At 39.0% G+C, this 20,758-nt stretch overlaps 3 protein-coding genes and 1 non-coding gene across 4 annotated transcripts in view; 2 read left to right on the top strand and 2 right to left on the bottom strand.

Annotated features, from left to right (window-relative positions):
* Positions 1–546: 546 nt before the first annotated feature.
* LOC110917232 lies at positions 547–978 on the bottom strand. The gene has a single exon (XM_022161823.1). The coding sequence runs from the start codon at positions 976–978 to the stop codon at positions 547–549; it is 432 nt and encodes a 143-aa protein (XP_022017515.1).
* Positions 979–3,891: 2,913 nt separating this feature from the next.
* On the bottom strand, positions 3,892–4,239 carry LOC110917229. The gene has a single exon (XM_022161820.1). It carries the CDS (start codon positions 4,237–4,239, stop codon positions 3,892–3,894), a length of 348 nt encoding a protein of 115 aa, XP_022017512.1.
* Positions 4,240–5,394: 1,155 nt separating this feature from the next.
* LOC118488622 lies at positions 5,395–5,501 on the top strand. Its single transcript, XR_004885166.1, has one exon. It is a non-coding gene; the product is annotated as a small nucleolar RNA R71 (small nucleolar RNA).
* Positions 5,502–20,311: 14,810 nt separating this feature from the next.
* Positions 20,312–20,758, top strand: part of LOC110915554 (peptide methionine sulfoxide reductase) — a 1,128-nt gene continuing 681 nt past the window's right edge. The window contains exon 1 of the mRNA XM_022160272.2: positions 20,312–20,758. This exon is cut by the window's right edge and continues 9 nt beyond it. Within this exon, the coding sequence (XP_022015964.1) occupies positions 20,453–20,758 (306 nt within the window). The 5' untranslated portion in view covers positions 20,312–20,452.

The raw sequence follows: 20,758 nt of genomic DNA, 5'->3' as shown, positions 1-20,758 counted from the left end.
GGGATTTTGGAGGAGAAGTCGGCCAGACACGATGGTGCAGTTAGGGTTCGCGAACTGTGAGAATGGGGTGCAGATAAGGGCTTTATATAGTGCTTGGACAAACCTGCCTCTGGCCATTCGCACGGTCGTGCGACCCGACGCACGGTCGTGCGTCCCCGACGAAAGCTGATCCTGGCACCTTGTTCTCGGAATGCATGGTGGGTGCGACTCGGGGTGCTGGCCCGAAACCGCACGGGCGTGCGAAAGATGGCACGGTCGTGCCATATCTGCAGAACAGCTTGTTTACTGCAGAAACCAGTTTCAGCTGCCGTTTCGACCATTTTCCGCCATTTTTTGCAATACACTAACTGTTAACATTATTCTAACATAGATCCTTCATCCGGCATGATTAAAAACTGTACGGTCCTATGAAAACTACCAAACACACCAAAAATACGAAAAAACGACAAAAACAAAAGAATGGACAATTTTACCCCTAAAGCGCCAAAGACGCTCTTTCTACATTTTTGATCCTCAAGTTAGTAGCGTAGACTCTCCTCCCCACACTTATGATGTATGCGGGGTGTGGAGTTCGATAACCTCCACCGCCGACTCAATCGGCCCGACAACGTAGAGCTTTAAGCGATGCCCAATTACCTTGAAAATTACGCCGTCCACGTTCTCAATTGCGACAGTCCCATACGGAAATACCTCCTTTAGCGTATACGGACCCGTCCAACGCGAATGCAGCTTTCCTGGAAATAGACGCAACCTCGAGTTGTAGAGTAGGACAAGATCTCCCGCTTGGAATTGTTTACGGTCCTTCAAGCGTTTATCATGCAATCTCTTGGTGCGTTCTTTGTATAACACGAAGTTTTCATAGGCGTGTTGTCGTAGCTCTTCTAATTCGTGAATATAAAGGAACCGGGCTTCACCTCCGGTTTTTAGGTCCAGATTTGTAGTTTTTAGAGCCCACATCGCCTTGTGTTCCAGCTCCATAGGTAAATGGCATGCCTTTCCGTAAACAAGCCTAAAGGGAGTAGTCCCAATAGGCATCTGTACGCCGTACGGAAAGCCCAAAGTGCTTCATCCAGTTTGTCTGACCAATCCTTGCGGTTTGCACCCACCAACCGCTCAAGGATTCTTTTCAACCTTCGATTCATCACCTCCACTTGCCCACTTGTTTGTGGATGATAGGGCGTGGATAAACGGTGATGCACACCATAACGGGACAGAGCTCTCTCCAGCTGAGTGTTGCAAAGTGGGACCCTCTGTCACTGATCAGTGCCTTTGGTGCACCAAACCGGGCAAACAAACTCTTCAGAAACCTCACGACTACCCTGGCATCATTGGTGGGCAAAGCCTGTGTTTCAGCCCACTTCGATACATAATCAACAGCAGCCAGGATATATTTGTTTCCTCGCGAGGGGGGAAATGGTCCCATGAAGTCTATCCCCCAGATATCAAAGACTTCACATACTTGTATCCAATTTTAAGGCATTTCGTCGCGTGCCGATATATTTGCTGCCCTCTGGCAAGCATTGGCCCATTTCTGCGCATCACGAAATATTGTCGGCCAATAAAACCCTGAATCAAGCACCTTCTTAGCGGTGAAATTGGCTCCATGGTGAACTCCGATTGCTCCCTCGTGACAGTGGCGCAGAATGTCGGTCGCCTCCTTTCCTGAAACACATCTCTTAATCACTTGATCAGCACCAACCCTAAACAAGAAAGGGTCATCCCAAATGTAGTGCTTGACGTCTGTAAAGAATTTTCTCTTTTGTTGGTGAGTCAATCCTTAATCAGAATCCCGCAAGCAAGATAGTTTGCAAAGTCGGCGAACCATGGCGACTCATCGCATACCTCAACACTCATCAATGACTCGTGAGGGAAATTGTCATTTATGGAATCCCAACGCGTGTCCTTGATGTCTCCATGCTCCAATCGAGAGAGATGGTCAGCCGCTATATTCAACGAACTTTTTTTGTCCTGAATTTCGATATCAAACTCCTGCAGCAATAAGATCCATCTGATGAAACGCGGATTGGCGTCCTGCTTGCTGAAAAGATATCTGATGGCTGCGTGATCAGTATACACAATTGTTTTTGAAAGCACCAAATACGATCTAAATTTGTCAAATGCGAAAACAACCTCCAAGAGCTCTTTTTCTGTCGTGGTATAATTCTCCTGTGCGTCATGAAGAGTCTTGCTCGCATAATAGATCGGGTGAAAGTGCTTTTCCTTCCTTTGTCCCAGAACGGCCCCTATAGCGAAATCGCTCGCGTCGCACAAAATTTCAAATGGCAAACTCTAGTCAGGCGCGACTAAAATAGGGGCCTCAATCAACTTTTGCTTGAGAAGGTCAAAAGCCTTCAAGCAATCATCTCCAAAGATAAACGGAGCGTCTTTCTCCAACAGACGGGTCATGGGCCTGGCGATCTTCGAAAAATCCTTTATGAATCGCCTATAGAACCCTGCATGACCGAGGAAGCTCCGTATCGCTCTCACAGAGGTGGGAGGTGGAAGTCGTGAAATGATATCAACTTTAGCTGGGTCGACCTCCATACCAGCTATCGAAATCTTATGTCCCAGAACTATGCCCTCTCTCATCATGAAGTGGCATTTTTCCCAGTTTAGGACAAGATTCGTTTCTTCGCACCTCTTCAACATTTTCTTCAAATTTTCTAGACACTGATCGAAGGAATCTCCAAATACTGAAAAGTCATCCATGAACACTTCCATAGAATCCTCGATCATGTTATGAAAAATCGCAACCATGCATCGCTGGAAGGTAGCCGGTGCATTACACAACCCGAAAGGCATACGCCGGTAGGCGAATGTGCCAAAGGGGCATGTGAAGGTAGTCTTCTCCTGATCCTCAGGAGCAATAGGAATCTGAAAGTAGCTAGAAAACCCATCCAGAAAACAGTAATAAGACTTCCCCGACAGACGTTCCAACATCTGGTCGATGAATGAAAGCGGGAAGTGGTCCTTGCGGGTGGCATCATTTAGTTTGCGATAGTCGATGCAAACACGCCATCCTGTGACCGTCCGGGCTGGAATAAGCTCATTCCTATCATTTGTAACTGCAGTCATGCCTCCCTTTTTGGGCACTACCTGAACAGGACTAACCCAAACTGAGTCGGATATGGGGTAGATCAAACCTGCATCCAGCAATTTTACCACCTCCTTTATGACAACTTCTTGCATATTTGGGTTCAGTCGTCTCTGTGGCTGTGCACACGGCTTGTAATGTTCCTCCATGAGAATTTTATGAGTACATAAGGAGGGGTTGATTCCTTTGATATCCATTATCTTCCAAGTGATTGCTTTCTTATGAAGTCGTAAAACACTGAGAAGTCTGCTCTTTTCCTCGTCCGTCAAAGATGATGAGATAATAACCGGCAGACGGCGCTCCTCGTCTAGAAATGTGTACTCCAAATGGGGCGGAAGCTCCTTAAGCTCCAAGGATGGGGAATTTTCAACCGATGGCTTCGACTTTTCTTCATCCTCACGATCAATCTCTGTAAATCGATCCGGACTCTGGGAACCATTATCACCAATCTGATAGACTGGCTGCTCGAAATCGTGGCCCTTCTGCATAATGCCATCTAGGTCCCCACACAACAGATGTGCGTCCGAATCAATCTCCTCAATCGTGCCCTGGAAATGTGTGCTCACATAAGTGTCGAAGATGTCAACATAGTAGAGCGCATCATCCTGACTCTGCGGGTGCTGCATCGACCGCTTGATGTCAAAGGTCACATGCTCATCATTCACTCGGAGTGTAATCTGGCCTGCAGCTACGTCTACAATGGTCCGGGCGGTATTCAAGAATGGACGTCCGAGAATCAAAGGCACCCTAGAGTCCTCATCCATATCCAGGATAACAAAGTCCACGGGAAACACAAACTAGTCAATCTTAACAAGCATATTCTCAACAAACCCACGTGGATACTTGATAGAACGATCAGCTAGTCGAATGCTCATCCGTGTAGGCGACGGCTCACCTAGATCCAACTTTGTAAAAACCTTATAGGGCATAAGGTTGATACTCACTCCCAAATCAGCCAATGCATGGCTAACAGACATATTTCCAATCAGGCAAGGAAGCGTGAAACTGCCTGGATCTCCCATCTTCGTGGGCAGACGATTTTGAAGAATGGCAGAGCAGCTTTCGTTCATCACCACATAGGACATATCCTCGAGCTTCTGCTTATTCGAGAGGATGTCCTTTAAGAACTTCGCATACTTCGGCATCTGGGCTAAAGCTTCCACAAACGGTATGTTTATGTGCAGTTGTTTAAACATTTCAAGGAACTTACCGTACTGTTCTTCATTTTTCTGTTTCTTCAGCCGGCCCGGGTATGGAACTTGAGGAGTGTACTATTTGACTGGCTCCTAGACTTGTGTTGTACTTGCTGGGACTCGCCTGGCTTGCACCTCATCCGGTGTATCAGTCGGGACCGCTTTAGTGATCGGTGGTGAGTCCGATATGTTGGGTCCGGTCGTCTTGCCACTCCTGGTCATGACAGCATTTACATGCCCGCGCGGATTTGGCTCCATGTTGCCTGGAAGACTACCTGGGGGTCTCTCCGACATCATCTTAGCCAGCTGTCAAACCTGGTTCTCGATATTCTGAATCGAGGCTTTTTGACTCCGCATTTCTCCTTCGTGAGCCAGAAAACGATCTTCGCTTTGTTGATATCGTTTTTCAGCTAATTGATTTGCACTCGTGGAGCTGCTAAGGAGTTGAGCCATCATTTCTTCCAGGTTAGAACTTGACTGAGGGGCTTGCTGCTGGGAGCTACTCCCGGCGCCCTGATTCTGATACGAGTATGAACGTGGCTGGAAAGGTTAGTTGTAAGGTTGGAATTGCTGACCATGAGCCTGCTGCGATGCTGGAGCCCACTGGGCAAATCCTAATGGGTTCTGGTTACCCACATTTGCTCGCCACCCAAAGTTTGGGTGATTCCTCCATCCGGGGTTGTATGTATTGCTGTAAGGGTTGTTCTGCGGCCTCACCTAGTTGCTGACGAAATCCACTTCTTCTTGGCCCTCATACATAACCCCTTGAAAGCATGCACCAAGCTCGTGTGACACTCCGCACTGGTCACATCCGGAACTAGCATGTGCAGCCATCTGGGACTTATCAAACTTTTCCGAAAGCGCTGAGAGATCTGTGCAGTGATGGTTGTGTAGTCGTCCACAACATGTACTCCTGGGCGTGATGATGATGTCCGGCCTCTCTCACCGTCTCGACGCGAGCTAGACTTTAACGCAGCTTTTTCGATGATAGCATAGGCTTCATTTGTCGTCTTCGTTCCCAGATCGCCTCCTGCATTTACATCTAATCTCTCCTGCGTGTCATAATTAAGCCCTTGGTAAAACGTCAAAAACAACTGTCTTTTGGAGAAGCCATGATGTGGAACATCAAGTAACAAATCCTTAAATCGCTCCCATGCTACGTGCAACGACTCTCCTTCATCTTGGCGAAAAGTCACAATCCGGTTCCTTAGCTTGGTTGTTTTCTCAGGCGGGAAATATTTCTGCATAAATAGCTCCGCCAGCTCATTCCAGGTCCTGATGGACCCTGCAGGAAGTGACATAAGCCAAGCCCTAGCTTTGTCACGCAGCGAGAATGAAACAACCGCAACCAAACAGCGTCCTCCGAAACATCCCTAATCTTGAACGTCGAACATACTTCGAGAAAAGCAGCGATATGTCGTCCGGGATCCTCATGCTCGCGTCCGTCAAACTGCACCGAATTCTGCACCATATTTATAATACTAGATTTAATTTCAAAAGTAGGTGCGTTTATCGTAGGTCGAATAATGCTTGGCTCCAGGCCTGTTCCTCCGGGCTGATTCGACTCATTCAGTGGTCGCTCGTCGTCCGCCATGATTATGTTTCCTACGTCCCCTGAGCCCTCGGCTTCAGCCCGTACCACCGGCTCGTCACCAGCTGCGAGTTGCAGCGCAACCGCTCGGGATCTCTCACGAAGACGTCTCCTCAGATCACGCTCGGGTTCGTCTTAAGGCTCAACAGCGTCGGGAGCGGGGGTTGAGGACATCAACCTGCAAACAAAAAATTGACCGACGTGAATATTATATTATTAAAATAGAGCTGTTTTTTTTTGCTGAAATAAAACAGAATTTCTGTTTAAATGGGCTGAAAATTTTATAAAAAATCAAAAATGGGCCCGGAATTTTATAAAAATCAAAACAATAAGAATAATAAAATCGGCTAGTGTGAAATAATTTTTCAGAGCCGAAAATTCAAAGAATAAAGGAATAATTAGTCCAAATTCGAACAAATAAATGAAATAAATTTTTACAAGTGTTTAAAATAAACTTGAAAACGAATAAATTAAATTAAAAACAAGAAATATTAACAAATAAATAATCAAGAAAATATTCACAAGTATGTACACCGATAAAATAATGACTCGGGTCGTTCCTAAAGCTCGCCACGTCCCCGGCAACGGCGCAAAAAACTTGACGTGTGCGCGTATATACATGTTCTTACAATGAATTTTACACACGATTCGGTTTTAAGTTTATAAAAATGATTTATACTTCAACATTAAAACACACACAAAAGGGCAAGTGTAGCCCGTCATACATGTAGTAAAGTATCGGTAAGAACCAAGTGTCGATCCAAGGACGTGGGCGGAGAAATAATACTAAACCTTTGTCATTAAATTACCGGTAGAAAGATAAGTGAGTGATTTGTTTTAACTAAAAATAAGACTTAAACATAAACTTTAACAAACATAAAAGACTCCAAATAAGAAAATAAATATATAGCCTTGCTTTATGCACAACCAAAGTATGTGAACTAAGTCGGTTTTGTCACTTAAAACACTTGGTCAATTTTCCATTTTCAAGACAATTAGTATCCTTTTCAGGAATCCTAACATGACAATTCTTTGGAAAGCTAAAACGATAAACACACTTTAACCACCTAAAATTGTTCTTTAATGCTCAAATGACAAATGTCTATGAAAATCCCCTAAAGATAGGTTAGTCATCCGTTAAGAGTTTTCTAACCTCACTTAATCAAGGAAAGTGACACCGATAAACACAATGTAACCACTGAGACAAGCATAAACTAGATTAAATCACAACCGAGTTCATTTTACAAATCTTGAACATAAATTCACCAAGTAAGCAATTTTGGCCTAAACTACTAACCAAGTTAACAACTTACGTCAAGAATTCGTAACAACACCATTTAACCCGTTAAGGTCCTTACGTGAGGGAAAGCTTTCTTGATTAACATTAATTACCCCTTATTAAACCATTAACCATTTCTAGTATCATGGTGCACACATTTTAAACAAGTTAAACTAGTTAAACAAGTTCAAAGTCTACTAATACATGATTAATTAAGCTTCTTCTTGCAAATATCTTAACTAACCACATACTAGTCATCCAATATAATTAACTATAATCAAGAAATCAACATCAATAAACAAGGTTGCAAACTAATCATCAAGGATTAACATAGAAAATGCTTCAAAGTGTCATTACAAACATAATTAACATACTAATGGTTGTTATTAAGCAAGGGATACTAGTGTTTTTGCCCTTAGGCTTACAATAATACATAATCATCAACCTAAATGCTTAAAACATGAACAAAAACATGGAAAGATTCAAGAATCAAACCATAAACAAGCACAAGATTGAAAATCCGGATAGTAACGGAGCTAATCGGTACAATGGGGCTTGAATCCGGGTGAAAGCAAGAGCCTACAGAGCCTGTAAAATCGCCTGATGAGCTCCCAAAAGTCTAGAGTTGCGAAATGAATGCTGCCTTTTGTTTTTTATAACTTTTTCAGATCGCACGGTCGTGCGATTAAAGTGCCCGGTCGTGCACTTTATTGGACTTTTCACCATACTGTGTGACATCAGCAAGTCATGACCGGTGTTTGTATTGGTACGGGCGTGCCCTGAGTCACACAAACGTGCATTTCCGAGTAGTAGCTGGCACGAGCATCTGCACTGGTGGTGCATCTCCGGGTTGGTGCTAGTCATCAAATCCGCACGGGAGTGCCTCCAGTTGCACGGTCGTGCGTTTCCGAGATTGCCTTGCACTACTTATTGCACTAGCTGTGCATCGCCGAGACGAGCCCTGTTGTCGGATCCACATGGGAGTGCCGCCAGACGCACTACCGTGCCACTCGCCCAGGTCAGATTTTTCCACAGAATCTTCGCAGCTCAGCCGTTTCGCCTGGAAAATCCTCGTTTTCATCATCTTCTTGTTTGGCACGTTGTTTTAGGCCTGTAAACAAAAATAAACTCGATTAAGTATCCGATTCTCGGTTTTACGGCCAAAAACGTGTAAAATGGGGGTAAAATGGGGGATAAAACATATGTAATTTGGTGAATATCAAGGAGATGGATACTTTCAATAGAATACTATCACATTGGAAGGCAAGACTTCTCTCATTTGTGGGTAGACTTACGTTGGTAAAGTTGGTACTAGGTTGCCTTCCTGATTATTTCTTATCCTTATATAAAGCTCTCATTTTAGTTATAAAAAAAATGGGAGGACATTAGAAGGAAATTTTGATGGGGTTGTTATGGTTTGAATAACAAATTCTAGTGGGTCAACTAGGAAAAGATTGTCTCTTTCAAGAATTTTGGAGGCCTTGGTGTATGGAGTATTTCAGAATTAAACTTGGCTCTAATATTGAAATGGTGGTGATGACTGAAATTGGATCCAAACCAATCATGGGTTAAGGTGGTCAATTCTATTCACCACAACTCTAAAGTGGTATCATCAATTCTAGTTAAAACATCTAGTTCAAATGTATGGAAAGATATTGCAGGGGTGGAAAAGGATTTTAGTAACCATAGGGTGGTTTTTTAGTCTAGCCTCATTAGCAAGGATTAGCAAGGTGGGTATGGGTGACAAAACCTTATTTTGGGTGGATTCGTGACAAAGGATGGACCATTAAGGAACCAGTTTCCACTGGTATATCAGTTAGCTAGGAATAAACGAGCATCAATGATAGATTATTACAAAGTACGCCAAGGCGATGTAATATGGAAATCGGGTTAGACTAGAGCACCTGATAATGGGGAAGAGAAGGCATAAATGGAAAGAATAAATAGTCTTCTTTCTCATTAGATCTTAACCGAGAGAGGCGACTCATGGCGATGGAACGAAATTATGGATCCCGTTTTTCGGTCAAAATGGTAAGGATCTAGCAAGACAGTTAGATATGAACCGACTAGCAAAAGAATTTTGGTGAATAGGTTGGCAACTCCAAAGACGAATATTTTGTCGTGGAGAGCATTGGATAGGAAAATCCCCACGATGATGGCTTTAGCAAATAGAGGCCTTCCAATAAAAAAATAAAGCATGTAAACCTTGTGATACCACAGATGAAATAGCAGATCATGTTCTAGTCCAGTGCCCAGTTGCTGACATTGTATGGCAGTAGGTGTGTATGTGGCTTAAAATTCCGGTAGAGCAAAGACACGAATTGGTTGAAGGTATCCTGCATAGAGTAAATGGGCTGGGAATATCAATGACGCGAAAGAAGGTCATTCGTACGGTGTTCCCATTAACAATGTGGAGTTTATGGGACTATCAGAATGGGGAAGTTTTAACGAAAGACGATCTTAATATAGAAACTGGTCGAAGAGATAAAAGAAGCATCATTCGATTGGATACTATTCAGTATAAAGAGTACAGAAGTATCCTGGAGTGAATGGAGAAGATTAGAAATTCCATTCTAGTTTGTATTATTTTGCTTGTATGTTGTGCGACGTTGCTGTCTTGCTATGAGTTGGGTTCTATAGCTCCTTGCTGTTAGGACCGGTTTTGACTCTGAAACGATTGCGAACCGAACGTGTGACGTGCGGAATCCGTACACGAACGTGACCGAACACACGAGACGTAATATAACTGTGATTCTATAGAAAATCTGATAACGTACAGCACCTTGAATCACTTTGGAGCACTTTCTCTCTCTAGACTTTCTTTCTCTAGATCTAGATCTCCAAAGCTCCAAATGCCAAAAGTCTCTAATCTAAGGCATAAGCCTCCTATTTATAGGCCAAGGCTTTAATGAGATTTCTCATTAATAACAATATTGCCACCTTGTCTTTTCTATCTAATTATAACAATATAAAGCTTGAATTAAACTGTTTTTGCTACGACTCATATTGACGGAGGCGATAGACATTACTGCACCAACAGACTCCCCCTTGGATATTGCCATAGTCAATGAGTAGCATCTTGTCTTACTCTCTCTCTTTGAGTCTTTTTGAAGCTTTAACACGTTTTCATCAACGTAGACTCCCTCTTGCTTGAACAGAATCCCCGTGGATCTGTCTTCAGCTTCAGCTCCCCCTTTCTGTAGACTTTTTTCTTCAGGCTCCCCCTTTCATCAAGCTTCCGTGCTTTTGAGATCGACACCTTGCGTTCCGTATACAAGCTCTTCTGGGATAGTTACATGGCTCTTTGAATCCACGCTTCCTCTTGCGTTGAGCTCGTCTTCAGACTCCCCCTTAGACTCGGCTGTCGGGATCGTAGTCTGGTACAACATCTACAATTCTCAAACATTCATAAGTAACAACTATTTGAACATCCAGGATTAATGTCCTGGCTTTCTCAACATATGCTAAAATATTTTGACAATGAAAGCAATTTCAATTTTCCAGAAATCGTAACCTGGCTCTATTCAACTTTCTAAATCAAGATCCTGGCTTTAAGATATAATAATATGAATATATCCCTGATTCACTTCCCCTATCAACAATCTTCATAGATTTGGCAGTTTTAGCAAACAAGATCGGAAACTGGCTCTTTTACAGATTTTAACAATATGAGCATCCAAATCCCTCATAGTTAATCATCCAAGTCCAACTTAATGACCTTGGAGATATTACAAACTGTTTTTGATTTTTGATTTTAAAACTACAAGTTCCACATTAATGAACTTGATTTATTTTCAGAAACATAATCAGCATACTAGATTTTGAAACTCAGCATCCCAGACATCAGTTGTCAAAAATAAAGCAAAAATCAAAATCTTTTTGTATTTTTCTGAAACATAAAGCAGTAAAGAAATATTTACAAACATATTTACAGTCAATATTTTTGTTTGAGTTCGTGTCAGAGGATCATATCAGTTTATGACAAATCACTAGTACCGTTGAGCTTTAAATACTTTAGTTCTAAACGATTCACTTAGATTGTCAGTATACTTATCCACTTAAATTTTCACACAAAGTTCAATTGATTCAAGATACGAGATGAGTGTTTTAAGAACTTAAACTTATTCACGTGTCCCACCTCAGAATATACTCCCGTATCAAAATTCCCTAGATTCAGTCTTACAGGTGAGTATACCAATCTGATATCTGTTCTCTGGGTTAGTGCGAGACCTTGAGAGCTCAGGTATGAACTTCCGTTCAGTCAAAGAGATGAAGGCTCGACTTTAGGTGTGTTCCCTTTAGGGAATCTTTTCTTCAACTGCAATTGATTCATATCTTTCGATATTTTCTCAATTTTTGTGCAGAGGGTAAGCTTTTAAAGCGCATAAAGTATTATACGAGGTCTAGGCCATTGCTTCCGCAAAATTAGAAGACCAGGTATAATACCCCAGATATCAAACAGTATAAAGACCCTAGTATCTCAGAATCAGGCAATCTCTCAAACAAGATTTCGGGGGTTACCCATATATCCGAGAGATGTTCCCCACGAGATAAGTAAAGTATTGATATTTAGGTTTATATCTCGAAAACAATCTACTAAGAGTGTAAAAACCTACTGTCATATCATCACTGAGACCGTTTATCACATTTAAACATTCCATTTCTTTAGTGTACTGTGATTGTCTACTGATGTACTATCATTTCCTCTTTTTACACAACACTCATTTTGAAATTTATCATGTTTTTGGCTTTTTCAAATTTTCTAATGTTTTTGTATTTTCAAAATTTTTACTCCCCCTAAAATCCAAAACCATTAAAAGAAAATTTGATAAACCGATACTGATAGCTTTGTCTCGCCATCCATTTTCTGCTTTTCATGCTCTGCTTTGCAGAAAATATAATGTACCCCCATGATTTACAACACATTGATTTTTTATAGTTTGAAAACCGTTTTTCAATCTTGTGAAATTAATCATGTTTGTTCCGCCGTGAGGGTTTCGGCATATTCCCTTAACAAATTTTTTGAATTTTAGATTTTTTTACAAAATTAAAAACAAACATATTTTTGATTTTTTTAATTTTTTGACAAAATAAAAACATATTTTTGGTTTTTAAATTTTTCAATTTTTAGGGTTTTTGAAATATTGTTTATTTATATACAGAAATCAAACTCCCAGTTTCAACCATTGTAGGGACCAGCAGCCTTCTCTTCTGGTGCCAGGCTGCTCCGACACTCCTCTTGATGAGATTCAGATTTCTTCAGAAGCACCTGCACATTCAACAATTGAATTACTTGAACAATTTAGCCCAGGTCTGTTTGACCTTAGGCATTTCAACACAATATGCTTCATTCAACTTCGAAAAATCTTTGTCATTTTGTACAAAGACTTTTTCAATTTTAGCATCATCTACCGAAGTCACTTGTTTCTTAACTGTCACTTGTTTGACCTTTAGGAGTACCTTGTTTGTAAAAATGTGACTCTTTTTGAACATTTTGATTTTGAACAACAGTTGGTTTCCAAAACTCGTTTGGTTTTGTTGCATCGACAGTTGTTTTCCAACTTTGTGTTGTTCTAAATCTGGGTGTGTGAGAATTCCAGGTCTGTCTAGAATTGAACCTATTCGAGTTTGATTTCCAAGTTTGATTCGAAGCAAACTTGTTTGTGTTGTACCTCCAAGTTTGTTTTGAATCAAATCTGGTTGACCTTTGTTTCACATCCTCAGATTTATGTATCTCAACATCATCAGATTTCTTTTTCTCAATATCAACAGGTTTCAGATTTGGACACTTGCGAGCAAGATGTCCTGTTTGATCGCATTTGAAACATGTTCTCTTTGAAACATCTTTCACCTGTTGTTGTTGCGTTTTCTGAGCATAAAACTCTTCATTAAACTGTCGTCTAAATTGGAGTTCTTTCTCTTCTTCTGAACTTATTCCGTGAACAAAGTTCATCTTTTGTTGATAATTTGGAATTTCATTTCGTTTCCAATTTTGTTTCTTTTTATAACCCAAACCAGCCTTCATGTTTTTCTTCTTGAAACCAGGTTTGTTATAAAAAGTTTTATGATCTTTTCCAGCAAACTTTGGAATTTCAGATTTTTCAATCTCAACCATTTTGAAAACTTTGTCAATCTTTTCTGAAATCACATTCTGAATCGGGAATACAATATCTAAGAATAATTTGTCCGATCCAATCATGGTATAAACTAATCCTTTATAATCATCATTCAATTTTTTCTCAGATTTTGAGTTTTTCAGATATTCTTCATGAAAACTACCTTCATTTTCATCCTGTGATTCAGATTTACCTGTTTCAACCGACTTTTCTTTCAACACACTTTCAACGACCTTACCTACCACCTCTGAATCACTTGAATCATCAGATTTGGAATAGGTTACGTCAATGTTATCTGGCAATTGATCGACCATGTTGAAAGCTTTTTCGACCTTCTCATCATCATAAAATGCGAACTTTTCCGGTGGTGGAACTTGATAAAACTCTGAGCCAATACCTTTCTTGTTTTGCTCAGAATCTTTACCATCTGGTTTTAGATTGAAAATTCTTTCAAGCTCATATGATGATGCATGATAACTATGTAACTTGTTGTTATCCTGTTCTAAATCAGCTGGGACGCTTTAGCTTAGCAACATCCTCAATGTAAGAATTGACAACTTGTTGCTTTATTGAATACTGTCGCTTAAGCGTATCAATTGTTTCAGAACAGTATTTCAATCTGGATTGAACAAGTTTCATTTGACTTTTCACATTTTCATATGACTCTTTTGTAATGTGTATGCCAATTTTATTGAATCGTATTCCTTTTTCATTTCTTGAAAAGCATTTTCTTTTTGTAAACATTCTTCTGTCATTTTTGAAACCTTTTCTTTTAAATTTTCATTTTCTTTTTCTAAATTTTTACATTTTTGAGAAAGTTTTTCATCATTATCTTTCAAAACTTTTTCGTTTTCTAACATCTCTTTGCATTTATTTTTGAAAACTTCTTCGATTTTATTGAATTCAAGATCTCTTGTTTTGAATTTTTCGTCTTTTTCAGTACAAGTACTGCATGGTTCCATGCATTTCTTGCACTGTTCAACGATTTTGATTAAGATTTCAGAATTAGAATTTACCTCAGTGATTGGCACTTTGGTGTTTTCTGCTGCATCAGTCTGATCAACATCTTTCTTCTTTCCTTCTTTATCAACACCAGCATCATCACCAACATCACCAGCAACTTCCAAACTCTCATTTTTTACTACTTCTTCTTCTTTCTTCTTCAACAACCTGCTGTTTTTTAGTAACAGCTTCTTTCACAACTTCTTTTATCACCTTCTCTTCCTCGTCTATCTTCACATCCTCAACTTTAACAGCTTCAACTTTGATTTCTTCAGCAACTTTCTTCAAATCGTTCACCATCTCATCAACATTCTTCTTCATTCTTTCTTCATCCCTCTTTCTCAAACTCGCGGTCATCACGTCACGAATTATCTTGTCAAGCTTTTTCAGATAAGCTGTTTTATCTTTCGCAACATTCGAATAGTATTCGCCGGACAGAGGAATTACTGCGAACATCATTGAAAACCACTTCTTTTTTGTGAACGACAGGATCACCATTTCTATTGACATAGCAATCTTTCTTCTTGTCGTATCTTCCACAGTACTTTGCATCTTCGTATTCTTCTTGCATTTTCTCAAACCTGCATCCTGCATCCTGCAAAGAATCTTTCTCTTTCGGTTTTCTCACTCAAAATTTCTTCTCTGGTTTTCTCCTTGATTTCAGCAACTAAAGCATGATGTTTGCTCTTTGATATAGTTCTACCATGAGTTGTGAATCGATCATCAACACGATCTTCTTCTGGAAGAATCTCACTCCAACCATACCCTTCGTCATCATGGATTACAGCACAAGCTCTTGACTTCTCTTTGGGATTATTTTCAATCAGTTTCGGCTCTTCTTTGCTACGGTGGTAGATCGCTTTTCGGTAATAATCATCATTGAAAGGTGTCTCAGTTTCGTCAACCTCAGAATTTTTGCATTCTCTTTTGAAATGACCTTTTTGCTTACATCTGAAGCAGGTCACCTTGGCTTTATCAGATCCCAGCTTTGTTGACGGACCACCTATTGACTGCTTCCCAGTAATCTTCATATATCTCTGAGCTCTTCGAATGCAACTTGCTAAACACCAGCTTATGTCAATGAGTTCCATTTCTGCTGGGTTGATCTGGTCGTAGTCTTCCTTTGTCAGTTCTGAGTTTCCTATTTTCCCAGACACTAGACCTTCGTATGACTCTAACACAGATGCCAGAAAACTCATTTGTTGTTTTGCTGCATTGATGCTCATAGCCGGAGAATTTTTTTTAATTTCAGAGCAATGTTGCAGAGAACTTCTTCAGATTCTTCAGGACTTGCTTTTGAAGAAGATGAATGATATCCTGGATTGTAGCTTGATGAGCTTTTCTGTGGTTCTTTTGACTTTTCAGTGTTGAATCCAGTCTTTGGTGATTCACCAACTTTCACCGAAGGTGTGCTACCTTTGTAATAAAGACCGACATTCTGATAACGCGAAGAACCGCTCATCTTGCTTTGCTTTTGTAGCTCAAGCTCATGACTTTCTATCTTTTCTATCAAAACATCAAGAGTAATTGAATCATATAAAACATCATTTTTCAAGATAAACACAAACGTTTGCCTTTGATCAGCTCGTGGTAACGCTTCTATGATTTTATCAATTATTTCCTCACGTGTTTTGACTATCCCAAACATATCAAGCTCAATTTTTAGATGACAAAAACGTTCAATCATTTGCCTCACTGTCTCTCCTTTCAAACTATCAAACAAATCAAATTCCTTTTTAGTAAAGCTATTTTGTTTTTCTTGATTTGTTTACCCCCTTCGGCTTTAACCCTTAACGCTTCCCAAACCGATTTTGATGACCCATCATGATTTAACAAAGAAAATATATCATCTCGGATAGATTGTTGAATCAAAGCGATCATCTTCTGCTCATATGAGAATTTCCGTTTGTCTTCATCGGTAAGATCATTGAGATGGATCTCTACTTTCTTGTCATTGATCGGTTGACTGTATCCAAACTCTAAGCAGAACCAGCTCTCGTGAGCATATGCCTTGGTCTAGTTTAGGAATCTTTCTTTCCACCAAGTATAATCCTCTATATTCTCAAGCTTAGGTGGTTTCGAATAAGTTTCATAGAAGTTATCATGTTTTATGTTATCATTGATTGTTTTTGTTATTGATTTCGGTGTGACGGTTGATGTCTTAGACGATTCGGATGTAAACGCGTTGTAGAACGTGTTGTAGAACTCTTCAGCCATGATGCTAACTCCTCGAATCAGCTCGAATCACAACACCTTTGAATTACCTGAATACAAACAAACAAACAAACAAACACAATCAATTTAAACACTTATCAATTAACTGAATCAGACTTGTACTCGAACTGGTGAATATTCTGTGCGAACTGAAGTTCAAATTGTCAAACCGTGCGAACTTTCAAACGACTTGACACTAACTCAAACGACCTGGTGACATTCAGTCCATACGAACTGAGTTGTTTCAAAAAATCTGATGACCTATTTGCTAAACCGTGCGAACTGGTTCTGATTATCAAACGACCTGGTCTAAAACCAAATCGTGCGAATTGAACTTATTTCAAACCGTGTGAGCTAGAAATGTTGACAATCCGTACGAACTGAATTGAATGATACAAAACGATCTGACCAACTAAATCAGCTCGTGCGAGCTGAATAATATTTTCAAACGATTTGACCCTTTTCAAACACTTCGTACGAACTGGTAACACTTTTCAAACGAACTGGAATCAATACGTACGAACTGGCATGATTTCAGACCAAAAATCTTAGATTTCTCCTAAACGGCTTTGAATTAAGATTTGAAACTTTGTAAGGTTATAGATCAGGTATTTTCGCACAACATATCAAAAAATCAGCTAATTTGGACCGTAAAATCTTGTTTAATTTTGCAATTTTCTGTTGAAAACGTGAAAGAGATGAAAAGATGTAGAAATTTTAACAAATCTAGATGAATTCGGATCTGAATCTGGTAAAATCCTGTACGAATCTGTGTGATAGATCTGTGCAATCGAGCTCCTGCTCTGATACCACTTGTTAGGACAGGTTTTGACTCCGAAACGATTGCGAACCGAACGTGTGACGTGCGGAATCCGTACACGAACGTGACCGAACACACGAGACGTAATATAACTGTGATTCTATAGAAAATTTGATAACGTACAGCACCTTGAATCACTTTGGAGCACTTTCTCTCTCTAGACTTTCTCTCTCTAGATCTAGATCTCCAAAGCTCCAAATGCCAAAAGTCTTTAATCTAAGGCATAAGCCTCCTATTTATAGGCCAAGGCTTTAATGAGATTTCTCATTAATTACAATATTGCCACCTTGTCTTTTCTATCTAATTATAACAATCTGTTTCTGCTACGACTCGTATTGACGGAGGCGATAGACATTACTACACCAACACTTGCTATGGAGGTCTTATTTTATTAGTATGATTATGTGGGGTCCATTTTGTCAGATTTAACCATAAAAACTAACTGTGCCAGGGATAAAGGACGTAACGTGCAAGAGTTTGCAAACATCGAGTACGTTTTTTTTTTTTTTTTGAAGACAAAGTACACACTTTACAATCTAATGTGAACATAAAAGACGATTTTTATAATTTACTTTTTTTAGCTCCCATAGAGGATATTGAATTCAACTACTCATGTTTTGTCTTTTTGTGGGACCAGCCTCCCCTTAATTGCGTCTTAAACTTTTAATTGTAGAGATTTGCTTTGTCAAGTAAAAGTCAATTCTTTGTAATTGTATGATAGTGATAGAAACGTTTTTCAAACAACGAAGACCAAACATGTAATAATAATGTTGCACGTATATACAAACTTATAGTGGGTAACAAACAACAAAGACCAAACATATAATAATATTGTTGCACGTATATACAAAATTATAGTGGGTAAATATGAGTTCCCGTCCCATCGTTTTCATTTAATCTATAGTTTGCTTGGATGTAAACTATTAGGTTGTTAAAGAAAAGTATAAGAATGCCTACAAACACCTAAGTTATTGGTTGTTAAAGACGGTAAGCAAAAGATAATTGTATCTATACTAATAAAATATTTCACTAAATCTCATATAACATTTTCATCTTTAATAAGGTTCTCATATAACATTTTCATCTTTAATAAGGTCTATTTTTATTATTATTATTATTATTATTATTATTATTATTATTAATTATCGGTTAAATCACTAATTACAAGGTTTGTGATTTAATTAAAAAAGTTTAAATTACTATTCACAATGTTTGTGATTTAATATATCGATTATAATAATAATAATAATAATAATAATTAATTAATTAATTAATGGTTAAATCACTGTTCACAAGGTTTGTGATTTTAATTAAAAAAAATTTTAAATTACTATTCACAAATTTAATATATAGATAATATAGATAATATAGATAATTATTATTATTAACTATCGGTTAAATCACTGTTCACAAAGTTTGTGATTTTAATTTAAAAAGTTTAAATTACTATTCACAATGTTTGTGATTTATATATATATATATATATATTATTAACTATCGGTTAAATAACTGTTCACAAGGTTTGTGATTTTAATTAAAAAAGTTTAGATTACTATTCACAATGTTTGTGATTTAATATAAGATAATAATTTCCAATTTCCAATTTCCAATTGCCATTGAAAAATAAAGTTTGATATTTGTGAAACACCTGTTATCCTTCTAAAGATATCCTCCTTCCTCTCCTTAAGATTAAGGATGGCAATTAAACCCGAATTCGACGGGTAAACCTGAATCCCGACACTTTTGGGACGGGTTTGGGGTCGGTTAATCGGGTTTGGGACTAGCTTTTATTTTTTCGCGGGTTTGGGATTTGGTGATATATCCGTTTATCCGACTCGATTACCCGATAAAGTGAGCCCGTTTACCCGATTGTATACTCAATATAATTTCTTATATACTTTCAAATATGTATATATATGATACATCCCTTTTTATGCATATAGGTATTTTATTCCGTATACATTGTAGTTATTTGATACATTTTGATTCTCATAATACTAAATGTAACTACTAATTAGTAGTTTGCCCGATAGATACCCGATAGGTTTTGCGTCGGGTATACCTAACAAGTAATTTTTTAGATTAACGGGTTTACTCGAAACCCGTGGACATACTCGATACCCAATGGGTATTTACTCGCTAGATAACCAACAGGTTTTAGGACGTGTTTGGGACAAGCTTATCTAACCGAGTTTAGGGTTGAGATTGAGATTGCTTAAATCCGTCCCAAACCCGACCTATTGTCATCCCTACTTGAGATCAAAACCGTATCACCCTTGATAATATTGATATTATACAACACTCCCTCTCAATATTATCTGTTTCCACATTCATATACTTGTAAAATTCCACCGGCTGTGGTCGAGGCAAACTCTTAGTCAACGTATCCGCCACTTGTCTATGAGTATCAATATGCACCAAATCGATTTCTCCCTTTAGTACCTTCTTTCTTATGATGTGATAATGAACTTCAATGTGTTTTGAACGTAACGTATATGAAACATAGGATTCTTAGCTAGATCACAATACATTGTCACCTTTTATTCCACATATTGTTTTAGCTCCCTTAACAATAGCCAAAGCCACACAAGCTCTCATGAGAAAGATTGATGGACAATACGAAGTACATAAAATATGTATATTTTTCTATAAATTTATAATACCCGATGACAAATTTAGGGTGAAAGTAAATACACAAATAACGTAGATGACCAGATATGTAAGGTTGTTCCGATAATATTGTAAAGATATAACACTTATAATTTTATATAATAAAACACTACATGTTTTGATATTACATTTCCATGTGTAATGTAATTTTCCATTCATTAACATAAGACCATATGTTATACCCGAAAGCTTGAAGAATGGTACTGATACGACACAATTTTATGTGGTGTGCATAGGAGTATAGACCAAAAAAAAAAAAAAAAGAACAGAAATTGAGGCATGTTCTAATTTAGTGGATCTAAACACAAGCAATGTTTCTTATGACTTATCTTAGCAAAAATGTAAATTCAAGATATCCCAAGGAGAAAATTGTAAATTGACCCACGAGTTGACTTTTGATTTGCAGGCCTTCTCTCTCTAGTCTACAAAGCCCGTCTCCTTCTTCCTCCTACACCACACAAGAAAAGAAAAAAATGTCTTCCCATAACCCCCCGGCACTGGATCCGGATACGGATCAACCAAACAACCCTGGTCACGAATTGGCTCAGTTCGGGGCGGGTTGTTTTTGGGGTGTTGAGCTAGCCTTTCAGCGACTGGAGGGTGTCGTGAAAACGGAAGTGGGCTACTCGCAAGGCCACGCGGATAATCCTAATTACAATTTGGTTTGCACCGGATCTACCAATCACTGTGAGGTTGTTCGGGTGGAGTTTGACCCGGCTGTTTGTCCGTACACTAACTTGTTGTCTCTCTTTTGGTCTCGTCATGATCCCACTACCCTC

This window comes from Helianthus annuus, chromosome 16 (assembly GCF_002127325.2).
Source record: "Helianthus annuus cultivar XRQ/B chromosome 16, HanXRQr2.0-SUNRISE, whole genome shotgun sequence".
Lineage (NCBI taxonomy): Eukaryota > Viridiplantae > Streptophyta > Magnoliopsida > Asterales > Asteraceae > Helianthus > Helianthus annuus.
This window is presented reverse-complemented; position numbering and strand designations above follow the sequence as displayed.